We start from the raw sequence: 26,595 nt of genomic DNA, 5'->3' as shown, positions 1-26,595 counted from the left end.
TAAGGATAAAAGGGTAACTAGGGAGAGAATAGGGCCCTCAAAGATCAGCAAGGCAGCATTTGTGTGGAGCCGCAGGAGGTGGGGAGATACTACAAGAGTATTTTGCATCAGTGTTTACTGTGGAAAAGGACATGGAAGATATAGAATGTAGGGAAATGGATGGTGACATCTTGAAAAATGTCCATATTACAGAGGAGGAAGTGCTAGATGCCTTGAAACGCATAAAAGTGGATAAATCCCCAGGACCTGATCAGGTGTACCCTAGAACTCTGTGGGAAGCTAGAGAAGTGATTGCTGGGCTTCTTGCTGAGATTATTATATTATTGATAGTCACAGGTAAGGTGCTGAAAGACTGGAGGTTGGCTAATGTGGTGCCACTGTTGAAGAAAGGTGGTAAGGACAAGCCAGGGAACTATAGACCAGTGAGCCTGACATCGGTGGTGGGCAAGTTGTTGAAGGGAATCGTGAGGGACAGGATGTACATGTATTTGGAAAGGCAAGGACTGATTAGGGATAGTCAACATGGCTCTGTGCATGAGAAATCATAGAGTTTTTTGAGGAAGTAACAAAGAGATTGATGAGGGCAGAGTGATAGACGTGATCCATATGGACTTCAGTAAGGCGTTTGACAAGGTTCCCCATAGGAGACTGGTTAGCAAGGTTAGATCTCATGGAATACAGGGAGAACTAGCCATTTGGATACAGAACTGGCTCAAAGATAGAAGACAGAGGGTGGTGGAGGGTTGTTTTTCAGATTGGAGGCCTGTGACCAGTGGAGTGCTTCAAGGATTGGCGCTGGGTCCACTATTTTTCGTCATTTATATAAATGATTTGGATCTGATCTTAAGAGGTATAGTTAGTACGTTTGCAGATGACACCAAAATTGGAAGTGTAGTAAACAGCAAAGGAGGTTACCTGGGAATATAACAGGATCCTGATCAGATAAGCCAATAATTGGAGAATCTGAGCTACAGGGAGAGATGAATAGGCAGGGGTTGTTTTCCCTGGAGCATTGGAGGCTGAGGGATGACCCTATAGAGGTCTATAAAAACATGAGGGTCATGGATAGGGTAAATAGACAAGGTCTTTTCCCTGAGGTGCAGGAGTCCAGAACTATCAGACAGAGATTTAAGGTAAGAGGGGAAATATGTAAAAGAGACCTAAGAGACAATGTTTTCACGCAAAGGGTGGTACATATATGGAATGGGCTGCCTGAGGAAGTGGTGGAGGCTAGTACAATTGCAACATTTAAAAGACATCTGAATGGGTATATGAATAGGAAGGGTTTGGAGAGATCTGGGCCAGGTGCTAGCAGGTGGGACTAGATTGGGTTGAGATATCTGGTCGGCATGGATGAATTGGACCGAAGCATTGGTTTCCATGCTGTATTTCTCCATGACTCTACAAGTGGTTTCAATTATCAGCTTTTCTTTCTCCCTGGTGTAATATCATCCGTTTCTTTGATAAGCCTATTGCTCTCTCTCTGTGGATCCGCTCACTCTTTCCCTTCCCAACCCATCGCATCCCACCCCACCATAACCCCACCCCAAATGCCCAATGATCAATTTCTGTTTATGTTTGAGTCATAGAGTCAGACAGCATGGAATCAAACCCTTCGGTTCAACCAGTCCATGACAACTGTAATCCCAAATTAAACTAGTCTCACCTGGCTGCACTTGGCCAATATCGCTCCAAAAATTCTTATTCATTTTCTTATCTAAATTTACTTTAAATGTTGTAACTGTATCTGCATCCACCACTTTCTCTGGAAGCTCATTCCACACATGAACCACACATTATTCAATTGGAGAGGGTTCAGAAAAGATGTACCAAGATATATACAGGAACGGAGGGTTTGAGTTTTAACGGTAGGCTGGACAGATTAGTCCTTTTTTCACTGGAGCGTAGGAGGTTGAGGGGTGACCGTATAGAGGTTTACAGAATCATGGGAGACATAAATAAGGTGAATGGCAGGGTTTTTTCCCCTGAATGGGAGAGTTCAAAATTAGGGGGCATATTTTTAATGTGAGAGGAGAAAGATTTAAAAAGGACCTGGGGAGGGCAACCTTTTACACAGAGTATAGTTCATGTGTGGCTGTAGGTACAATTACAACATTTAAAAGACATTTGAACGAATCAGAAAGGTTTGGAGGGATACAAGGAAATGCAGGCTCGTGGGACCAGTTTAGTTTGGGAATATGGTTGGCATGGACTAATTAGACCGAACAGTTGTACAACATGGAAACAAACTGTATGCCTCCATCCACATAAATAACCAACACTGATTATTTACTCCTTCATCTATTTATTTTACACTTGCTTAACCTTTTCAAAAAGTTGGTTTTCATCTTTGCTTCTGAGAAGGTGGTAGTGAGCTGCCTCTTTGAACTGCTGGCATTCATCTCAGTTTGGCGCACCGATAGTGCTCTGAGGAAGGGAAGGGACTTCCGGATTTGTGTTACTGCAAGAGTGAAAGAATGTCATTATGGTTCTAGTTATGATGATGCGCAGCTTGGAGAGGAACCTGCAGGTGATGGCGTTCCCATGTGCCTGCTGCCCTTTTCTTTAGTTGCAGAAGTTCCAGGTTTCAAAAATGATTCTAAGGCTCCTTAATGCACTGCTGCAGGACATCTGTATATGATACACACTGCTGTCACTATAAGCCAGTGGTGGAGGTAGTGACGATGCTGTTGATTCATCAATCGGACTCAATGAACAGCCTTGCTTGCACTTGCTGTCAGAGAAGTCATAGTGTCACTGGAAACAGATATAGAATTAGCTCAAACGTCTGCTGAAAATCTCACTGAAGTCTATGTGAACTGGTGCAAGGTGAACTGCAAAGGTTGTTCCTTTCCTGAAGTGAAAATCTAAACCACTTGACAGATGATGTTTTGCATTAAAAATTGATGGAACTTCATAGAGGTCCAGTGATAAATTCCAGAAAGCAAAGTGGTAAAGTCTAAAACTGCAGCCAATCCTTAAGCAGTATTACTGTAAACATGTACCTCAACCCTAAAACCAGGATTTCAGCCTGCTCCTATTTATATTGCAAGAATGAAATGTGAGAGCCAGTAGCTATACCAAAATTTTAAAACAGATTGAATCACAAACTTCCATATTATGCACAAAGCATTACATTGCTCTAGGTTCCCTAACAATTTCTTGACATGGCATTTATTTTTCTGAAGCAATCAAGCTGCTGATACATCCATTTGATTGTAGAGTTTTAATTTTTTTTCCAGAATTTGCTTTAAGCCTACAAAATGAAACCTCAAACTTTTCTCACACTTTAAAAGAATGTGCATTATTTTACAAAAAAACAATTATTTTGATGACATTCTCAGCTTCAGTACTTCAACTGTACAAAATCACACTTAAAATGTATGACTGATACAAGCTTCACAACAGCCATTATTTTGGCAACCCTTCTTATTTTCTTAGCTCTCAATCTGAAAGGAGATTTCCCACTCTCATGTATCAGAAACATTATGAAATCTGCTTCACCAGAAGGTTAGCATGTCAAGCATAACTAATGTGCTTAATATTTTTCCTGTCACTTAAGCTTAGGGACTAGAGGACACATTTATCTAGATGGTTTCCTTTTAGATACGGTATTTGTCCTTAAATTTAAAAAAAATCAGCATCTAATCTAGTCTGATTGCACAATCACTTTAATAAATATATGACTACCAAGTTTTGTAATTTTTGATTCTTTTGTTTATGTGATGCCGTGGCATGATTTAAAAGAATGGAAATAATACTCTTTACATGGAATTGTTGATTTTTAGTTATGCTATACCTTATTTGCTTACTATTTAAAGAAATACATTTAGAATTCTGCAAGCTGACTCCCAATTGTAATTTCTACTCTTTTTAGTAAACCATTTTTCAATTCCTCAACACCACCCCATAAGAAAACATAATTACAAGTGTTATCCTTTATACTACATTGCAACACATCTATTTTTATCCATAGTACATACTTCATTGAGAAATTCCACATTTGGAAAGCACCAGATTAAAGATGCATGTACTCAGATTCCACTGTTTTCCTTCTGCCTCTGCTGCATCTTGGGTAGTTTCAGAAACACTTTGCTTTGTGACTTCCTTGTTGATTGTCCTAAACTCCCATGAATATGTCTGTGGTCAAAAGAACTAAAATATTTGAGGTTACTTTTCCAGTTGTGGACTTCCCAATCCACACTAACTTTGCATCACTCAGTTGCTTTACTAGCAACTAATCTTGCTTTAAGTCTTCTAAGTCTAACCTATAAACAACTGTTTAGCACAAATCCACCAAAGTGACAAATTTGGTTGACACTTAGTGAGTACTTCAGAAAGAACTCAAAATTTGTTCCAATTATCAAATTCTCTTTCCTTTGTTTGTTATATTTCTCTCATTAGTGTCTCTTAAAGCTTGTTGTTAGCCACCAAAACTTCATAATGAAAAGTTTGGTTTCTAGCTCTTTTACAAAACTACTCTTCGGTCCATTTTCTTTTGTCCAAAGTGGTGTGGACTTTGACTTTTATGTCTGTTTAGATTACAGCTGCATGACCTGCCCTTTTGCAGTACTGGAGGCTCTTTCTCTAACATTCAAATGGTTTTGAAATGGGGCACTTCCAGCCTCAATTCCAGTATTTCCACTGTGCTTTATTTTCTACACTTTCATCCTGTTCTGCCAGTCCATTGACCTCACTTCTTGTCCATCACCCTGAACATTCAATCATTACTTCCAGGCGTTTTATCCCCTTCACTGGCAATCAGACCCCATCACCAGGGATTTTTTTGCCCTCCCTATCCCTATCAGCATTCCGCAGAGACCGTTCCCTCCACAACTCCCTGATTACATCCATGCCCCTCCCCACCAACCCACTCTCCACTCCTGGTACCTTCCCTTGCTGCTGCAAAAGGTGTAAAATCTGTGCCCACGCCTCTCCCCTGACCGCTAAGGCCCCAAAGGATCCTTCCGCATATGACAGAGATGTTCCTGCACAGCCAAATACTTTATCTCCTGTGTTCATTGCTCTCGATGTGGTCTCATCTACACTGGGGAGACATGATGCCAACTCGCGAAATGTTTCAGGGAATATCTCTGGGATACACACACCAAACAACCCACTGCCCTGTGGATGATCATTTCAACTCCACCTCCCACTCCATCAAGAACATGCAAATCCTGTGCCTCTTCCACTGCCAAATCCAAGCCACCCTATGCCTGGAGGAAGAATGCCTCATCTTCCACCTTGGGATCTTGCAACCAGACGGCATCAATGTCGATTTCACCAGTTTCCTCATTTCCCCTCCCCCCACCTCATCCCAAATCCAACCCTTCAACTTGGCACCACCCTCTTGAAATGTCATTCCTTTCATCTCCCTTCTCACCTATCCGCTCCATCCTCTCCTCCAACCTACCATCATCAAGCCCCACCTCCATCTACCTATCGCCTTCCCAACTACCTTCCCCCAGCGCCACCCCTACCCTCTTATTTCTCTTTCAGCCTCTCCCCCCTCCACATTCCTGATGAAGGGCTTATGCCCTGAAACATTGATTCTTCTGCTCCACGGATGCTGCCTGACCTGCTGTGCTTTTCTAGCACCACACTTTTTGACTCTGATTTCTAGCATCTGCAGTCCTCTTTTTCTCCTTCACGAGACCCCTATGGAATACAAATCAACGTACCCACTATAGGCAGCTGGCTTTTGTATGTGATAGCTGCGTCATATGTGACACAATTACTCACATTACCATTACCCAGGCCTTATCAGGGTTACTCTGCACCTCAGGACTTTCATCACAAAATATATGAACGTTGGAGGTACAGTGTGCCTTCGATGAGCTGATTGGACTCCAAGATTCTGTATTTAAGCCCAAATTGGAGGACTCTTGGGCTGCAATTCTAATTTTCCTTCTTCAGAGTCAGGAGGCCCAGTTTCAAGTCCCACCTGCTGCAGAGGTTTATAATAACACGTCTGAACAGGTTGATTAAAGGAAATGATTAATGCTATCTATTGCATGCTTCTTCCACTGTTTGGCTTGCAAAACACCTCATGAATGCTTCATCAACTAAATATGCAGCCATTAAAATTTTTAATTTTGACCAGTAGGGTATGCAAAATGCCTGTGAACCCATGTCAATTTGCTTTATTCCTCTGATTCTTATCACCTGATGCCATGAAAATGTGTCCAATGCAATGATGAGAAATAACAGATTTTATTAAGGGAATGCAATAGTGATTACATTCAGTAGACATTTTTAATCAATGATCAGACATATTGCGATACATCTCTGTAGCATGTAGGACTTGAGCCTGGATCTTCTGACCCAGACGTAAGGACATTACCACTGGTCCACAAACTATTCTCCTTATCCAGTTTGGACTATAGATAACCTTAATCAATCTGTTTAGGCATGTTATGATACTTCTGAAACAAGTAGGTCTTGAGCCTGGACTGTATAGCCCAGAGGACTACCTCTGCATCATAACAGCCCTAAAAGTGGAAAGGGGGAAATAGTTGGTCTCAAACTACCAACCTTTCCATAAATAGTCAAAAGCATTGATCAACTGTATCACAGATCTTAACTGACTTTCCAACACTAATTATCTTATTATACTCCACGCCAAGTTTAATTTGTGCCATTCCCTAAAGCTAGTAACACTTATGTAGTCCCTCAGTGAATTGAGATAATATTTCAAACAAACAATGTCTCACATTCTAATGAACCACTAATTGAGGTAGGTTGCGAATTCCTGCGCAAGCTGCACACATTCCTGCTTTCTCCTCAATCCCTGGCAACCAAAAATAACTTCTGGCTATCTCCTCCATTCTGAGGATGTCACATTGATTTTGTGTAGTTGATTTAATGCACATTTTCTCAGCTGTGCTGGAATGATGACCCTCATTTCCCATAGGAGAAATCCTGTTTTGTATGGATAGTTCTAGCTTCCATTTAACATATGGCTTCAGTTCTGCAATTATTCCTGAGATCTTGCCACAAAGTACCATGTCCATCACTTTTGATAGTAGTGGATCATTTGTAGTGTAAACCTCAATTTGTCCTGCCATTACAGAAATAACCTCTATTGATGCAACATAAGGACTGATCACAGCTGACTCATTTGGCAAAGGTAATCTATTGAGCCCATCAACATTCCCACACAAGTTGGATTGCCTATACTTGATTGTATAAGTGAGTTGATAGCAATTATGCCTACCACTTATTGTTAGAGAAGTTATCGCTGTATGAAGCCTAAATATTGTGGTCAATTGTCTGTGGCCTGTCAATAAGGTAAATTTCCTGATCAGAGGTATTGGTGGAATCATCTAATGCCAATGATTCCTAGAGCTTCTCTGTCTATCTTGGATTGTTCATTTCTGCTTTAATAATCTTGATGCTAAAGCTATTGGCATTTCTTCACCATGTGAGAAACAATTGCTCCCACTCCATACAGTAATGCATCAGAGTTGCAACACCAAAATCATAGAATCCCTACAGTGCTGAAGCAGGCCTTTCATCCCATTGAGTCCATACTGACTCTCCAGAGAATTCCATCCACATCCAAGTGTGTCTCTGATAGCAACATTTCAGTTGTCTCTGAATTCAGAGAATTCTGCTCATTTGTATTGCTACTAACAGTGAAGATCGATTTTTTAAAGAGTCATACAGTACTGAAACAGACTCTTCAGTCCAACTTGTCCATGCTCACCAATTTTCACCAACACACTTGTTACATTTGTTGAATCTGAACCTTTCAGCCATCAATAGTTTTGGTGAAATATGGTTCTGTAGAATTCCTCTTATTTCTTCATACGTTTTAGAAACAGGCTTTTTTGGCTGTACTAGACACCGGAGGTTAAAGGATCCCATTTCCCCCCTCCCCTGCACATATTACTCAGAAACGCTACAATTTTTTCAATTTTCTTATCTTGAACAAAATAATGGAAACTCTGTATTGGAGTTCCGGCTCTCTGCATTTACATCATATGGTCCTACAGTGCCGAACTTTCCTGCTTCTTTTTCTTTAATTGGAAGGGCCTGCATTGCATGATATATTACAATACATCCAACATTCCTTACTTTTTTTTTCCTTTTTTGTCCTTTTTAAAAGAAGGCATTCCTGAGGCTTCCACCCCCCCCCCCCCCCCACCCACCGAGTCTACATCGTGAGCTCAAAACGCTTCCCTCCATGTACGATACTCATTACTCAGTGTTCCTTCAGGGTTAACCACATGGTGAGCTTGTTCTGCACTGTTCATCTCTTCTCTGGGATTTTTTTTGCTGACTCTATCTGCTTCAATGCAGTGATGGAATCCTTTGATTTCTTCACCTTTTTTTCCCCCCCCACAAATCCCTCCAAGATCTGTAATGAGGATTACAATTGTCTTTTTTTTTGGACAAGTCACTGGATTGACCAGTGCAACGCAAAGCAGTTTTCTCATCCTCATTGACAGTTTTCTTCTTATGTTACATTCCAAGAAGAACCAGGAAACTGAAGTGCTAACCAGCAGGAACTTTATTACAGGCATGTTTACTCTACAGACAACAAGGTTAAATTAAGCTGTTTACTGTCCAAAATGGCTGATTGATTGTCACATGATCGGACTCAAAGTGAGTTTACCGTACTTGCACAAATACACATTTCTATTTTGCCTGTCACTGCAAGTGTCTAATTTTGTCCATGAAGTGTGAAGGAAATGACTCCCAAGAATACTTTAAGGCAACAAGCAGCTAATTTCCTTCTGTAATAACAGAATGGCAGTAAGAAATAATAACTTGTCCATTTGAAAGATCTTACAATACCTAGAAATTTAAACACCAGTATCAATTCAGAGATTTGGTCAACTTAATAATCACAATTGAAAAAAGTTTTTAAAAAAAAGAAATAAGAAATCTTAGTTCTTTACTGAAAGAATTATGTCACGAGTTCGTGGATCAACGCAAAAGAATTGTTACTATGCAAGTGTCAAATAATGCAAACATTACATACTATCTTGGGTAATAACTTACACTCTAAAACCAGAACCAGTTAATTAAACATGAATTAATAAGCAAGTTGCTCAGTGGTTACAAACTGTTAAGTACAAAGAAAATAGCAGATTGTACGAAAGCAATTCTTACAAAATGGCATGACGATTGATTCAACATGTATATCATCAATCACAGTCAAAGTTCTTCAACACTCGGTCTTCCTCAGAAAACAAAATTGGCTCATCTTTTACTCAGATTGAGTCTGATCTTCAGCCAATGGTAGCACACAAACTGAGATTTCCACAGACATGCCCTTCACCAAAAGTGGCATAAACCTGAAGAATCTCCTCAACTTTGCATTCTATGGTCTAGATAATATAGATTCACTAAAGTTCTCTTCAAGTAATTGAAAGAGCTGCTGCAGCTATATAAATGGTTCACAGGATTCCAATCTCTTTCAGATATCCTTTCTCAGTTTCCCTTTTCAACTAAGGTACCTCAAAAAATACAGGCCTCAAAACAATAGATTTCATCACATTGTATATAATCAATTAGAATTATTAAAAATATATCAAATTCCAGCCAGGTCTCTTAAGCGTTTTATCTTCGATCATATTTTAAATTTCACCCTAAAGCTATATCTTGTTTTCTTTTTCTTAGAGATATTTTCCGTTCCCACACATTCACTCCATTCTTCCATTGGTTCATAAATTAGAATTAAGGAACATTAAAAGGGTAATTATACTCTAACTATTTAGACTTCTTTTTGTCCTTTTCCACAATCAACATTAGTTGTTACTTGCACATTTTTTCTCCCCTTAGTTTCTATTCTTTACCTTAAGGAGCTACTTTTGACTATAATGTTCTATACCAGAAGGCCAACCAGTAAAGAATAATTGAAGTCAATCCTTACACATTTTAAGAATACGATATTTTTGAGATGCATATTTCAAACATGCACCTCCTAACCTTGCCATAAAGTTTTAGTCTGTTTTTGTTTACAACATTGTGAGGGTGCCCAAAGCAAAAGACAAAAGCAGTGATAATCGTGTCCAAGGAGTGAAAGATATGTGGCAGCTCAGTGGTTAGCACTGCTGCATCAGTGCCAGGGACTCAGGTTTGAAACTATCCTTGGATGAGTGTCTATGTGAAATCTGCACATTCTCCCCATGTCTACGTGGGCTTCCTCTGAGTGCTCCGATTTCCTCTCAAGGTCCAAAGATGTGCACGTCAGGTGGATTGGCCATGGGATATGCAGAGTTACGAGAATAGGATTGGGGGGATGGGTCTGGGTAGGATGGTCTTCAGAGGATCAGTGTGGACAGTATGGGCTGAATGGTCTGCTTTCACACTGATTCTATGATATGTAAAATCAGTATAAATTTTAGCTTGAGAAAAGAGAAAATCATTCTTCTCTGCAACCTAAAGAAAAATTTCCAACTCCTTTGAGTTCTGAAGAATCATACTCGACTCGAAATGTTAAACCTCGTTTTCTCTCCAAACATACTGCCTGCATATTTGCTTTATTTCAGATTTCCAGCATTCGCAGCATTTTGCTTTTTTATTGTGGTTGAGTCTAATTTTTATCTTGTAGTTTTTCCTCACTTGAACTGTATACAATTACCAGTTAGAAAGATTGTTTTAAAAATTGATATACATTTTATAAATGGTATTTAAAAAGGACAAACAGTGCAATATATAATTTGCAGAAAATGTCACATTTACTTAACATCCCAAGCAGCATTTATGGAAAGTAAAAGGTAAGAATAACAAAGCATATTCAGGGTGAAGCAGCAATTTACCTGCACTGCATTCAATCCAATCTATTTCATTTGCTGCTCACAATATGGCTTCTTCTACATTCTACAGCCTGTCCAGTGGCAGGCTGGGTGACTGCTTTGTGGAATTCCTCTATTTTTTCCACAAAAATGAGCCTGGGCTTCTGGTGGTCTGCCACTTGATCATACCATCATGACCCCTGACCAACATTTCTGTCTCTGGCCTACTACAGTAATCAAGCGAGATTCAACACAGGCTGAAATAACAGCATGAGAGAAAGTGAGGGCTGCAGATGCTGGAGATCAGAGCTGAAAATGTGTTGCTGGAAAAGCGCAGCAGGTCAGGCAGCATCCAAGGAACAGGAGAATCGACGTTTCGGGCATAAGCCCTTCTTCGGGCTTATGCCCGAAACGTCGATTCTCCTGTTCCTTGAAATAACAGCATCTCATATTCCGCTTGGGATCCTGCAGCCTTCATGGCTCAATAATTCAATTACTTCTCTCTTTGGGCTGTATTTCTATTTATCTGCTCACTCCTTTTTCTTTTTCTTCTTTCTCCTCCCTCTCCCCACATCATCTTCAGCATATACACCACATTTTCCTAGCTACTATCAGTTCTGAATAAGGATCATTGGACTCAAAATTGGACTGCTTTTTCTCCACAGATGCTGCCAGAGCTGTTAAGTTTCTCCAGCAATTTATGCTTTTGTTTCACGATCTCCTGGATGGATATATGGATAGGAATGGTTTAAGAGGGATATGGACCAAATGTTGGCAAATGGGACTAGGTCAGATTGGGATGTCTGGTCAGCATGGATAAGTTGGACCAAAGTTTCTGTGCTGTAGGATTCTCGGATTCTATGAAAGTGTTATTATGAAAAATTTGACCTTGTGTAAGCTCCTTCAGTCCAGTTTAATGACTTTCAGGTGACAAGGAAGCTATTAATAAAAGCTAGAGTGGAATATTTAAGCTTAGTCTGACAAAATGTACATAAGAAATTTCTATTTAAAGAACAGAAATAATTGAAAGGATGGATAAGTATGCTGCATAAGCAAGATGAATAAACAGAAGTTTAAAATTAATCGCATGATTTTGTTTTCAGTATTTTTGTTGCAAAATAATGCAGCAAGCTTTGCCAAACCACTCGGCTTGTTTGCTTATCTTGCTCATCGGCCAGAACTCAACGAATGAGCATGCAGCACATTGCAATTCCTCACAGCACCCATTCTGGTTGCAGATGCAATGAGAAAATAAGTGAAACCTAACAATCTTCCAAGTACTGTACATTGAACAGCATCTGACAATCAAACTCAATTGTTCCAAAGACAACTCAACTTCCCATTGTTGAACAATTTCCACATCATCTCGAACTTACAAAAATAAAAAAAGAATATAGAGCAACATTTTGTATTCCAAAGAAATTGGCATACTTGACAAGATTTTGCATGGAAACAGACTATGAGACATTTCTAAACAACTTTAACTAACCATAGTGATGTAAGATTTCATCTCCCACGCTTGTGTATTTGTATTATCTATTATTACAGGAGAGTAACCTTTTTCCATGGCTTCTTTGGCTGAAAGAAAATATGATCAGAATTAAATTTTATTCAAAGACATGTATGCCACTAGCAACAACAGTGCATATGACGAGAATCAAGTTGCATGGCAAGATTAAATAAAATTTGCTAACCTGTTTACAATTACTTTTCAATATACATAACATTTTCATTAAACATTTGTAAGTATTTCAAAATTCAAATTAAAAATCCACAAATCTTAGTATAACTTAACAGTTTCAGTAAAAAGATTTCTTTAGAAATTATCTCTTTGCATTCTTGATTTTCCAATGGTGTAAAATGATATTCATATGCAGCAAATTAAGTATCTCAGATGGAAACAGAAATCTGCTTGGCACAAACTCCTTTACAGCTCGTTATGCGTTATAATACTTTTTTGTCCAGTGATGTGGAAATATATATTTTTCTAGTTTTCACATTCACTGTCTTATTAATACCCTCTGAGATTATGACCCGATTACATTGATCTTTAGATTAGAGTGGTGCTGGAAAAGCACAGCAGGTCAGGCAGCATCTGAGAAGCAGGAAAATCGACATTTTGGGCAAAAGCCCTTCATTAGGAATAGAGGCAGGGTGCTTGCAGAGTGGATCTACATTGATCTTTACCCTAACATTACTAAATCCAAATCACTGAAGAATAATATCAGTGCCAATGTCTCTTTTACTGCTCCATCAGGCATAAACTTTGCTCAATATCTCTTTTATCATCTGTGGAAGTAACATACTCCTCACTTAAATATAACTCCAAAACTCCAACATCACCCAGGTGACTAAATTCTCACATATGAATCCGGACAGGCATTGAAGATAGGCAGTTAAACCGGTAAGCTCAAACAAAGAACCCTATGCACAGCTGCAGTATAGAGTATCAGGAGGGATGTGACTGCACTAGAGAGGGTGCAGAGGAGACTTACCAGGCTGGAGAGTTTTAGTTATGAAAAAAGATTGGATAGAGTCTGAAGGGGGACATGACTGAGATATAAAATTATGAGGGGCATAGACAGCAAGAAATTTTTCCCTTGGAAAAGCAATCAATGACCAGGCAGCATAGCTTTGAGGCAAGAGTTTTAAAGGAGATGTGAGGGAAGGTTTTGTTTTCCACTGAGGTTGGTGGGAATCTGGAACTCACTGTCTGCAAGAGTGTAGAAACCCTCATAACATTTTAGTAGTATTTAGATGTATGCTTGCGATGTCAAGACATATAAAGCTATAGGCCGATTGATGGAAAATAGGATTAGAATGGTTAGGTGGTTGTTTTTGACCAGTGCAGACTCAATGGGCTGAAGGGCTTTTTTCTGTGCTATAGACCGCTATAATTTTATGAATGAGTTGCTATGGTTCATTTCGGGACTAACAATTTAGGAATTTGACAAGAGGTCTTATTTGAAGGATACTGGGGGCTAGGGACTAAAGGCTAGGACCGAATTGCACAAACCGACAGAGGATTAAACATATTAGGGAGGTTAATACAGAAAAGGAATTTGAACAAGTACCTGTCAGTGGAGGGCTTAGGTATAAAAGATCATGTTGATAATAGTTTTGGGTCAAACAAAAGGAAAGAGAGTCGAGCAACAGTCAGAAATTTTATTTTAGGCACTGCAAATAAAGAGAAAGCTAAAAACAGAAATTAAACTAGCAGACAGAAATAAGGTGCATGCAAAACAGAGAAATAGAACAGGTTAGACAAATGTACTGAATATATCAGAAATAAACTGAACAAGTTACTGCTACATATTCAACTTGTGTGAGACATGGCAGCCTTTGTGGAGAAATGGTTCAAAATGAATAGAACTGGAGTAATGCTACACCAGATAACCAAGTCTGCAGGAAAGATAGTAAAAGTGTTACAGTGGAAGAGTAACCTCAATACTAAGGATGAAAGCATTTCAATGACAAGCAATGATATAACAAGCAGTAAGGAGGCAGTGGAGACTGAGTGGAATTAAGAAATAATAAAGGATTAAGATTGCAGTACAGCAGTTCCCAAAATGTGAGTTTCAAATTAAACTGCGGTTAGAGAGACAATGGGTCCAAAAGGGTATCAAAATTCTCAGATGGCTCCCCATGCTGGAACCCAGGAAATTTCCAGACCTGCATGCCTCAGGATTATTTTTCAGTTGGCTGGACAGTTGGGTTGTGAAGCAGAGTGATGTTAACATCCTGCGTTCAATTCCCACAATAGCTGAGGTTATTATGAAGATCCTTCCTTCTTAATCTCTCCCCCCACCTGAGGTGCAGTGACCCTCAGGTTAAACCAGCACTAGTCATCTCTATCTCTATTGAGACAGCAGCCCTCTAAGAGGATAGTGACTTTACTTACTACACGACAATAGATGATTGGGCATTTACAAAATTCTTGTGTTTGGGTGACCTTTATATTGGAAATCGAGTATATTTACTCTTCCTTTTAATGTAAATGAGGGAAATAATTTAGCCTAACATCTGTTGTCAAGAAATTGCTCAAGTCAATAAGTGAGGATAGGGGTGGTCGATCAACTTGAAATTTTTCAGCTGATTAAGTCAAGCTTGCATGCATTTGCAAAGTGCCTGAAGAAAATGACTGTTTCAACACATGACTAAAGTAATGGACAGAGAATGGCAATGAATGTTATTGAAATTGACTTCTGGAAAATGACTCATCACAAGAAACCACTAGCTAAAGCTGAGAATCGTGAAATTTACACATATTATTGACCTGGATACAAATGTGACTAGTGGTGTCCCCCAACAATCTGTGTTAGGTCTAAAACTATTCATTGTAGAGATTAATGACTATGGAGCAAGAACCAAAAACCACAATATCCAAACACTGACACAAGGACAACAATACTATAAGCAATATGGATGAAACCATAAAATTAAGGAAAAATTAATAGATTTAGCAAATGGGAGAAAATGTGGCAAATTAATTAAATCTCAGGAAATTATTTTATAAAGTGATAGTTAATTTGTGTAAAGCCTTGGTTAGACCACACCGGTGTCAGGATCAGTATTGCGCATCACCTTGGGAAGGATAACTGTCTTCAAGAGAATGCAGCATAGATTTACTGGACAGATAATAAGCTTGAGGAGAGATTAAAGAAAGAAGGGCTTTATCCCCAAATGTCCAAAAAATTCAAAGATTATGGTGGGTTTTATAAAAAGACATTTCCAAAAGTAACCTTTTTGAATAAGAATTGTACAACAAGTATAAAATTCAAGAAGTTTTGAAATTATGACAAGTTAAAATGGTTCTCTTATGGAGAAATCAATGTAATAAATTCACTTTTGTAATACTGTCTACAGTAATCAAGAACACATTTTTAAATTTCTCACCTCGCTTTTGATTCCATTCATGAGCCTTTCCAATCAAATCAGGATCAAACTGGTAGCGTCCATTTCGACAAAAATAATCATCTGTGCTGAAAATCATTCCATTAGGCCCCTGTTGAACAAGCATTCTGTCCAATTGCAATGAAAACTCATTAATTATGCACAAAATCTCAAATTCTCGAACTATTCAGTAAGTTTGTCTAAGAAAAAATGCTCAGTCTCAATTTGGAAAACTGTTTTGCTTGGCACAGGTGGGCAAATAATTTTGATCAAGTGTTAAACAAGAAGACATCCAATAAGATCTCACTTGGTGGTTGCTCAGCTCTCAAAGTAAGATTGCCTATTACCATAACGAGCTGAAAATGTGTTGCTGGAAAAGCGCAGCAGGTCAGGCAGCATCCAAGGAACAGGAGAATAAGCCCTGCCCGAAACGTCGATTCTCCTGTTCCTTGGATGCTGCCTGACCTGCTGCGCTTTTCCAGCAACACATTTTCAGCTCTGATCTCCAGCATCTGCAGTCCTCACTTTCTCCTCAAAAATATTACCATAACGACACAGGACTGCTTAACATTGAGACTAGTGAGTTTGGGGTGACAGGGATTTTGCAAAGTGGTTCTTTAAGAAGGGCTCAGCAATCATCAAGAGGGATTTTAACCTACATATTGATTGGAAAATCAGATTGGGGGAAAACGTCATCAAATGAGAAATTAATTCAATGTTTTTGGAATAATTTCTTAGATTAGCATGTTATGACATCAACCAGAGAGCAGGCTACAGTAGATCTGGCTTTGATGAACAACATAGGATTAGTTACTGACATAATTGAAAGTGCCCCTGGGTAGCATAATTGAATTTCATCTACAGGATAATAGAAAATTGTGTGTCCAAGACTACTATTTTGAATTTAAACAAGGGCATTTATGAGGGTGTGAAAGCATAACAAGTGAAAGAGAACTAGCAATTTAGGTTAAGGGATAGGTCAATTGAGAGGAAGCGTCAAACACTTAAGGGGACATTCCAAAAAGCACAGAATAAAGACAGTCTAACAAATTAGAAAAATTCTAAGGGACGGCCTTGCCATCTGTGGTTCACTAAAAAAGTCAAGTTAACATCAAGCTCAAAAAAAAGACATCATTTTGCAAAGATAAGTGGCAGATCAAAAGATTGGACACAATATAAAAAGTAGGAAAGAATTACTAAAACGCATCGGGGGGGGAAAGCTAGAGTACAAGGGAAAGTTAGTCAAAAAGATAAAAACAGATAGGAAATGTTTCTTCACTTATTTAAAACAAAAGAGTTAAAGATTGTGTTGGCTCTAAAGAAGTTGAGTTTGGTGAATTAGCAATAGAGGATAAAGAGATGACAGACAAATTGAGCAAATATTTTTCTTCATCCTCATCACAGAGGATACAAGTTGCATCCTGGTAATAGCTGTAAATTTGGAATTTAAAGTGAGGATGAATTAAAGAAAACTACAAATACAGAGGAACCTCATTTATCCGAATGCCAATTATCCAAAAATTGGATTATCTGAAGGAGATCTCGAGGTCCCGACAGAATCATTACATCAAAGACGTGTGTCCAACGCTGATCATGTCTTTTGTTTACAGTGATTAAAAGTGCTGCCGAGTACAGTCCTGGACTGGTGGGAGCCCGGGCACCGTCGCTAAATGACTAAACTCCCACACCCTCTCTCTCTCTTCCCACACTTTCCCTGGAGTTCTACACAGGGGTGTACCCTAAACCCCCCTTTCCCAAATGATCTCTCTAACATTGTCCTGTACAGGGCAGAGATGGAACCTGTCAAAATGTTGCAGTAAAAAGTTGTGTGTGTGTGTGTTTGTGCACTATTTGGAGACTCACCCCCAAAAGGCATTAGTAGCAGCAGTCTTGTTGTTGGTGTCCAGTCCGGCTGTGCCGGAGAGGGAGAGAGGGTAGGGCCGGCAGGAGGTGGGGGTGAGGTTAGAGACGGGCGGATGGGTGGGTGGTGTCGGACTGGTGGACGGAAGGTGCGGTGTTGGACGGGGTTTCGGGGGGGGGTAGGCGGCTTGCGCGCGCTTTGCTGCTGTTAGTCTCCTGAACGGGAAACAGACTTAATAGGAAACTCTTGAGCCCCAGAGAAAAGACATCGAAATGATTAACCGAATAATCAAGTATCCAAATGAAATAGTGCCCCCCCATCTCATTCTGATAATCGAGGTTGCTCTGTACCAGGGAATTAGTCTGAAGTAAAATGTTGGTGTTGCAAATTGACGAGTCCTCAGGTCCTAATGGCTTTCATCCTAGGGTCTTAAAAGAAGTAGCTGGTGAGATAGATAATGCATTGGCTTCCATTTTCCAAAACCTATTAGATTTGAGGAAGATTGCTTTACATTGGAGAATAACTAACATTACTTCTTTATTCAATAAAAGGAGGCAGCAAGCAGGAATCTACAGGCCAGATACCTTAACAATGGTCATAAAGAAAATGTTAGAAGCTATTAATAAAGATGTAATAACAGGGTACTTAGATAAGTGCAAGGCAATCAGCTGGAAACATGGTTTTGTTCAAGGGAAATTATGTTTAATTAATTTATTAGAGTTCTTTGAGGAAGCAGCTTGTGTTATAGGTCCAGGTGAATCAGTGGATGTGTTGTACTCAGGATTTCCAGAAGGCATTTGATAAGGTGCCACATCAAAGGTGACTGGAGAAAATAATAGCTCATGGTGCTGGGGGTAACATATTGGCCTGGATAGAAGAGTGACTGGCTAACGGGAAGCAGAGACTGGAACAAGGGACTTTTCCAGGTTGGCAGAATGTTACAAGTTATGCACCACAGGGTCATTGCTGAGGCCTGAACACTTTATAGTTTTCACAAATGATTTGGATGAATGGACAGAATATACAGCAGCTAAATTTGTTGATGACAAGAAGATAGGTGGGAAAATGAATTGTGAAGAAGACACAATGAGCCTACAAAGGGATAGATAGGTTGAGTGGACATTGTAAGGATTGTGAAAGGGAGATGAGGTGGTTAGGTAAGTAATTCTCCATCTCTTAATAATATTCTTTATTAACACCCTTTTTTTAGATTAGATTAGATTACATTACAGTGTGGAAACAGGCCCTTCGGCCCAACAAGTCCACACTGACCCGCCGAAGCGTAACCCACCCATACCCCTACATTTACCTCTTACCTAACACTACGGGCAATTTAGCACGGCCAATTCACCTGACCTGCACATCTTTTGGACTGTGGGAGGAAACCAGAGCACCCGGAGGAAACCCACGCAGACACGGGGAGAACGTGCAAACTCCACACAGTCAGTCGCCTGAGGCAGGAATTGAACCCGGGTCTCTGGCACTGTGAGGCAGAAGTGCTAACCACTGTGCCACGTGCCACCTAACACGGTGCCATTCTTCTTTGGATAAAGGTCAGCTGTGTCATCGCAGTCCATAAAAGCTATCGGTACCCTTACAACGTACTCTGGGCAGAATTGTGTACCTAATTTCCTCTCTTACCTTATTCAGGCACTCGTAATATCAACACAGCCTCTGTTTGCTAAAGGTCAGCTCCTCCTGCATCTGAGGAACAAGACACTGACCCCTCAGAGGATGCACCGGCCAGGCTGCTTCCTGTGCCCTCCAGGATGTTGCCAGGAATTGAGGGTTTGAGTTATAAAAACAGAGTGGGACTTTTTCAGTGGAGTGTAGAAGGTGGAGGGATGACCTTATAGAGGTTTGTAAAATCAAAAGGGGCATAGATAAGGTGAATAGCAAGGTCTTTTCCCTAAGGTGGCTAAGTTCAAATTAGGGGGCTTTTTTTTTTAAGGTGAGAGGAGAAAGATTTAAAATGGACATGAGGGGCAACCTTTTTTTAAACAAGAAAGTGGTTTGTGTGTGAAACGAACTGACATAGGAAGTGGTGAATGCAGGTACAATTACAGCGTTTAAAAGACATTTAGATATATACATGAATATGGATATGGTCCAAATGCAGGCAGGTGAGACTAGTTTAATTTGGGAAAATAGTTGGCAAGGACTAGTTGGACCAAAGGGTCTGTTTCCATGCTGTATGAGTGAGCAAAGAGCTGGCAAAGTACAATACGGCAAAGTTTGTAAGTCTCTAAATGATGAGAGGTTGCAAAGCTTGGGATGTGAAGAAATCTGGGTGTCCTGCTATATGAATCACAGAAGGTTAGTGTACAAGTAAAGGCAGTAATCAGGTAAGTTAATAGAATGGTCATTTTTGCAAGGGAATTTAATGCAAGAATAGGGAGTTATGCTTAAGTTACACAGATCTCATCTGAACTAGTGTATACAAAACTGGTCACCCCACATATGAAAGGATGTTACTGTGATGGAACGAGTTCAGAGAAGATTTGCTAGAATAATACCTGGAATGAGCAAATTGCATTGGAGGAAAATTAGACAGGCTTTTATCTTTTGGAGTTATGATGAGTCACAGGTGACTAAATTGAAGGAACCTGACGAAGTGGATGTCAAAAAAGGTTTTCCTCTTGTAGGAGAATCTAGAACTAGGGATCATAGACTAAAAATAAAGGGGTTTCTCCCTCAAGACAGAAATTAGGCAACATTTATTTTCTCTCAGAGGGTTGAATGACTTTGAATTCACTTCCTTAAAATGCAGTGGGATGCAGAATCTTTAAGTCGGATGTAGATATATTCTTGATTTCCAAGTGAATGAAAGATTATCAGGAAATGTAGGAATGCAGAGTTAGGTTAAAAATCAGATCAATCATGATCTTAGTGAATGGTGAATCAAACTGATGGCCTATTCCTTGTTTGTATGTTCAATTCTCTCAAGTAATTCAATCTGTCAATCATTTGTTTTGACCCAATATTAGATTAGATTCCCTAGAGTGTGGAAACAGGCCCTTCAGCCTAACCAGACCACACTGACCCTCCAAAGAGTAACCCACCCAGACCCATTTCCCTCTGACTAATGCACCTAACACTATGGACAATGTAGCATGGCCAATTCACCTGACCTGCACATCTTTGGACTGTGGGAGGAAACCGGAGCACCCGGAGGAAACCCATGCAGACACAGGGAGAATGTGCAAACTCCACACAGATAATTGCTAGAAGCTGGAATCGAACTTGGGACCCTGGTGCAGTGAGGCAGCAGTGCGAACCACTGAGCCACCAGGCCGCCCCAAAGTGGGAGGAATATGATAGGGGACTGATGTGAACATTACGGTCTCTCAAGAGATCATGCAGCAGACTAACTAAACTCAGCAAATGAGGTAGCTATCGCTCGGCTCCGGGAATATACATTTGTTAAACAAATAAAAACAAAAGATATGTTTTTCTGTCCTTAGAAAATCTGCCTCATTAAGTTGTTCGTGATCAATCTCCCTCATCTTCATTTTTCACTTTGAAAGAATATAGTCCTAGCTTTCTTACCTAGTATAAAGAAAACTAAGTAAGAAATCCATCTCAATAGATTAACGTTGTACCACCTCTACAATTAGTTGGGTGCCTGAAGATGCACAACCATCATGTTTTAGAATTCTTAGTTTCTTCATTTTTGAAATTTAGTTCCTCTTGAGACAATTTTAAAAAGGCAAGTGGGTAAGTATGTGGAAAGGAAATTTTGGAAAAGGAGGGAAGGAAGTTTTCAGACAGCACCATAAGGCTATTGTCTTTTTCTGTGTTCTTAAATTTGACAGTTCGACATGATCAGCTCTGTTATCCAAAACTACGTCAGTATCGCATCATATGTTGCACTACCAAGTCCAAAAAAACGACCCAAATAGATTCTACAAATCCTACCTCATTTAAATAATGAGTAATATTAATTGCAAAGAAAAGTACTATTCAATCTGCCATATCCATGCAAGCTATCCACAACAGTAAGTCAGCTGCTCTCACTCTCCTACCCTTCTCCTGTAGACCTGCAAACTTTGTTCCATCAGATACCATCCAATTCCCTTCAAATATTTGAATCTGCTTTCGCCACACTCTCACATGAAGTAAAATGTTTTAATGTCAATTTTGGTTTTTTTTTGCCAAATCACTTTAAATGGGGACCTTCTGACTCTAAACCCTTGCACCAACAGGTCTACTCTGCCCAATCACCTTAATATTTTGAAAACAATTAAATTAACCTTCTTCTTTTTCAAAAAAGTCCAGCTTTTGAAATCCTTCAACCCTGAAACTATTCTCAAAGTCTTTCTGTGCCATTCTCAACAAAACAGCTGACAGCCATTTCTCAGGTCAATACCCACCAGAATCCACCTGTCTGTTTAAAATTAAAACAAAATCTGGTAGTTAACTGTCAATTATCATTAATTGGTGTATTCTCCATCTCAACACCTCCAGCAAAATCCACTTTATAACCAATCAGCATTCTTCACTAATGCAGTAAAGCTTTCCTCTTGGAATTAGTCTCCCTAAAAATTGTCCTGATGAGTGCAATACTAAAAGCTTTGATAAAGTGTGTATTTTCTCAGCAATACGTCTCTAAAGTAATAACATCCTTCCAAAAACTTGGTTTGTAGAATCGGAGTTGAAGCTGAACCATGGCTATAGAAAGATTTATCAAACTGCCTTGCACAGTGGCCAAGCGGTTAGCACTGCTGCCTCACAGTACCAGGGACCTGGGTTCAATTCCCACCTCAGGTGGCTGTCTGTGTGGAGCTAGCACGTTCTCCCGGTGTCTGCATGGGTTTCCTCCGGGTGCTCTGGTTTCCTCCCACAATCCAAAGATGTGCAGGTCAGGTGAATTGGCCTTGCTAAATTGTCCATAGGTGTTAGACACATTAGTCAGTGGTATATATAGGGTTGGGGAATAGATTACTCTTCGGAGGATCGGTGTGGACTTGTTGTGCTGAAGAACCTGTTTCAATACTATAGGTAATGTAATCATTTATACTCTATGCCACGATTTAAAAAATAAAGAATGCTTAATGGCTTTTTGATCACTTTCTCAATCTACCCAGCCACCCTCAACAATACGTGTATGATATTCATAGAGTTTGTTTCTGCATCCATTTTTTAATTGTACTTTTCATTTTATGTTGCCTTATCCCGATAAAAATGTATCACTTCACACTTCTCTGCACTAATTTTCAACTTCTTTGTGTTTGCCTATTCCACTTATCTACTCATGTCTTTCCTAAAATCTATTATTATACTTCTAACGGTTCACAAACTTTCATGTTTGATGTAATTTGCACATTTTGAAAAGATTTCCTGTACACCCAATTAAAAGTTATTAACATGCAATAAGAAAATCAGTGGTCATACTGCTGGCTACTGGGGAACACTTGTCCATACTTTCCTCTGGTCTGAAACATAAATATTCACTACGACTGTTTCCTATCATTCAGACAACTTTGTACCCATATTGTCTCAACTCACTCTGCCAGACTCTTCACCGTTTTGAACGTCTGTATCATTTTAGAATCACAGAATCTCTACAGTGTGGAAGCAGGCCAGTGAGTCCACACCAAGTCTCTGAAGGGCATCCCAACCCTTCCCATCTCTATAACACTACATTTCCTATGGCTAATCCACCTAACCTGCACATCTTTGAACCATGGAGAGAAACCGACGCATCCAGAGGGTTGACTACACAGACACACTGAGAATGTACAAGTTCCACACTGTCAGTCAGTCGTTCAAGGGTAGAATCAAACTGGATGCCTGGCACCGTGAGATAGCAATGCTAGCCAATGAGCCAACATGCCACCCAAAATGTTTTGTATTTCCTCTCAATTGTCCACCTTGAGGGGGTCAGTTAGCTGGATAACTGTTTTGGAATGCAGCGTGATGCCAACAGCACAGGTTCAATTTTTGTACTGGCTGAGGTCACTGTGAAAGACTCTACTTCTCAACCTTACTCCTCAACTGAGGCATGGTGACCTTCTGGTTAAACTACCATGAGTCATCTCCCTCTTATGAGAGACTGGTCCTATGATCTGGTAGAACTCTCGCAACTTGACTTTTAAAGAGAAACTAACCATAAAATAATAAGATGCTTGAGGCAATCAGTATAAACTTAAACTAAAATGAGAAATGAGATAAGAAAATTCAAGTAAATATATATAACACTTGTTAAGCTATAACTTTCTTTCCCACTCAAAAAGAGTCAATCTCTTCTAAACAAATTATAGAACTTGGTTTTATACAGTGCCTTTCAAAGTGATTCACAATGAATCCAATAGGTCTCTCGATGCTATAGTAATGTAAAGAAACAGGAATGAATGTGCCTACAGCAGGATCCCACAAACAACAGCTAAATAGTCTTTTGATATGTTTTAGGGAGGTATTTAGGGATCAAAAGGTTAGCCAGAACAAAAGAGACCAGTCCAGCAATTGTAACTATTTCCATGAAATCCACTTAAAAGGAGTAGAGATGTCAGTTTAAGATCTTATCTGAAAGCTGGCACTTGTAACAATGCATCATTCCCTTAATGCTGCACTGAAGAAGTGTCAGATTAAATTATGAGTGATTCTCTAAAATGGAGATTGAAGCAGAAACCTTCTGGCTGAGAATTTCGTGATTGCACTAAGACTAGCACTTAATGTAAATCTTGGGTTGTAAAGTGCTCCAAGAACATGAAGCAGCACTTACAAAAAGGCAAATTTTCTCTTCCTTCAAATGTGCTTCCTAAATACACAGGAAAAAATGGAAAAATGTATTGATGGTTATGTCATACCTGGCTAGGGTACTTTTCCCAGATCCAGGTGGTCCCCTCATCAAAATAAGCATTTTAGTTGTTCCTAATATCTTCCTATTGATATGTTGTGGAAATGGATACGCACAAGTCTGCAACTGCTGGATGCCATACTGATTTAACCGTGATTTTGAATGTGAGTTGATGATACCCGATCTCATTGACTGATGAGGTGAACCAGGACCAGTTCCTGCTGGTCTCCATGGTGAAACAACATGAGACTTTGGTTTTGCTGGACCCATTACCACAGGGGTGACAAACGTCTTTGGCAAGCTCACAGGCTTGAATTCAGGAGCCCATGGGTTCCATGAGATTGGAGACATATTTGGAACATGTGGAAACAGCACACTACCGGAATACTGATCACAGTTTGCTCCCCCATTGTTCAGTAAGTTAGGTGGGTTGTCATCACTTTTATTTTCCCCTAACCAATCAGGTAAATAAGCTGTGTTTTGTTGTATATTGTTCAAATTACTCCCTGTATTTGCTAATGGTTTTGATGAGAGGATGTTGTTTTTTGGATTTAATTGGTTTGTTCCTTTACATGCTTGTGTCTCTTCAAATAATTTGTAGTTTTCTGCAGATGATGGATGTGTATTTGGTATGAACCATGGTATTTCATTGTTACTTGTACCAGAACAATTCCCTCCTCCTTCAGCAGAAACGCTACTAGTTAGTGATAATCCAATCTGCTGATCTGTAGAATTTGACTGCATGTCATATTTTTGACCAGAAAGCACTGAATCACCAGACGTGTTTGGGACAATGTTCACAGAAATGCCTGCTGACAAGCTGTTGTTTTCAGTTTCATTTGTCCAAATGTCTGCACTACTTGTGTTTGTGCTGTTTGAAAATGCAACTCCAAGGTCATTAGAGAATTTCTTGCTGCTGGAGCTTTCGACATCTTCTGACAGCAACTTGTTATAATCTAAGTGAACTTCTGGTCTTTTCTCAAAGACATTTTTTTCATAACCAAAACATTGACCTAAAGTTTCTTCACATTCTTTTGAATTCAAGGCAAATGGTGAGTGCCTGAGACACAGCGTGTCATCTGCCATTTGCTGTTGATTTAGCATACAATTGAAAGTAGAGTTCAAATTTGATTGAGTTGCCTCAGCTAACTCATTGCTCACACAGATTCTGGAAAACTGACTGATGGGAGAATTATATTGATTCATAAATGGCTGATACTGTTGATAAGTTGTGTTTTCTTCTGAAACAGTTTCATCACTGGTATCTGTCTGAGAATTTTTCAGTTTATTGTCAGGCGAACAGTTGAATTGCTCAGACAAATGCAATCCAGGTTCTCTAGTACTTGTAGAAACAACAAGCGAATTACTTCCGTGGTCATTCATGACTACTTTGATCTTACTATTGACTTGATCATCACTCAGGGTAGCTGCCACACGGTCAAATCCAGTGAAGCTAGAAGATGCTACACCTTCAGCTGCATCAGACAGTACCAACAAAGAGTCCATTGCATCGTCAGCTAAACAAAATTAAAAAAAAAGGAATTACCACGCAAGTATGCAAATCAACAAGAATGTTTTCTGATCAAGCTAAAATCATTATTTCAGATTTTATGCATGCATGTAATGTTCATGTATGTCTGTTGGCTAAATTGTAAATTCACGATGTAGCTAAATCTTACAAGCAGCATGGACGGGTTGGACCAAGGGTCTGTTTCTGTGCTGTACATCTCTATGAAGTTGGAATTTTTAAACAATCCTTCCGCTATTAAATATGTGAAAGGGAGAGAGGAAACAAATCAGGATTGTTCTAAGAGTTCAGTTATGCAATTTAACAGCAGCTTGTTTGTACAGTTTACATTATTAACACACATAATATTCATTCACCCTTGTGGTGCCAGTGTTATTAAAGTTGGCATGTAGTCTGAATAAGGCAACAGAACTGAACTGGGCACTGTGAACACAATTTAGTGATTGCATTGGAGCAAACACAATGGGCAGCACTACCACTCCCCACCATTTAAAGCCTCTCCCAGGTGCACTCTCTTCCATAAAAACGTTCAGAATATCAAGACATGGACAAGTGCAAGCAATCAACTCAAACCTTGCAATGCAGGAAAATGAGTCTTTGAAAATTTAGTTACTCTGTAAACTTTAATGCACTGAATGTTATCATTAATGCAACGAATCAAAGAAAAAATGTATGATCACATAACGCAAATCCCAGTCCCATGGATCAGAATAAACATTTTGAACCATGGCTCATCTTGTCTCCCTGTAATACGTGAATCTAAATA

General features: G+C 39.5%; 1 protein-coding gene across 5 annotated transcripts in view; it reads right to left on the bottom strand.

Annotated features, from left to right (window-relative positions):
- Positions 1 to 26,595, bottom strand: part of n4bp2 (NEDD4 binding protein 2) — a 95,729-nt gene that overhangs the window by 64,997 nt on the left and 4,137 nt on the right. For all 5 annotated transcript variants that reach the window (XR_006311992.2, XR_006311993.2, XM_043692687.2 and 2 more), the window contains exons 2-4: positions 24,312 to 25,818; positions 15,645 to 15,769; positions 12,238 to 12,326 (exon numbers count right to left, since the gene is read on the bottom strand). Coding sequence is in view for 3 of the 5 variants with exons in the window: in XM_043692687.2 (XP_043548622.2) it covers positions 12,238 to 12,326; positions 15,645 to 15,769; positions 24,312 to 25,818 (1,721 nt within the window). In the remaining 2 variants the exon portion in view is untranslated. The remainder of the gene's footprint in view (positions 1 to 12,237; positions 12,327 to 15,644; positions 15,770 to 24,311; positions 25,819 to 26,595) is intronic.

This window comes from Chiloscyllium plagiosum, unplaced genomic scaffold (assembly GCF_037043375.1).
Source record: "Chiloscyllium plagiosum isolate Xiang-an unplaced genomic scaffold, Cpla_swu_hap1 HiC_scaffold_1, whole genome shotgun sequence".
Taxonomy (NCBI): domain Eukaryota; kingdom Metazoa; phylum Chordata; class Chondrichthyes; order Orectolobiformes; family Hemiscylliidae; genus Chiloscyllium; species Chiloscyllium plagiosum.
Note: the sequence above shows the minus strand (reverse complement) of the source record. Positions and strands in the feature narration are given on the sequence as shown.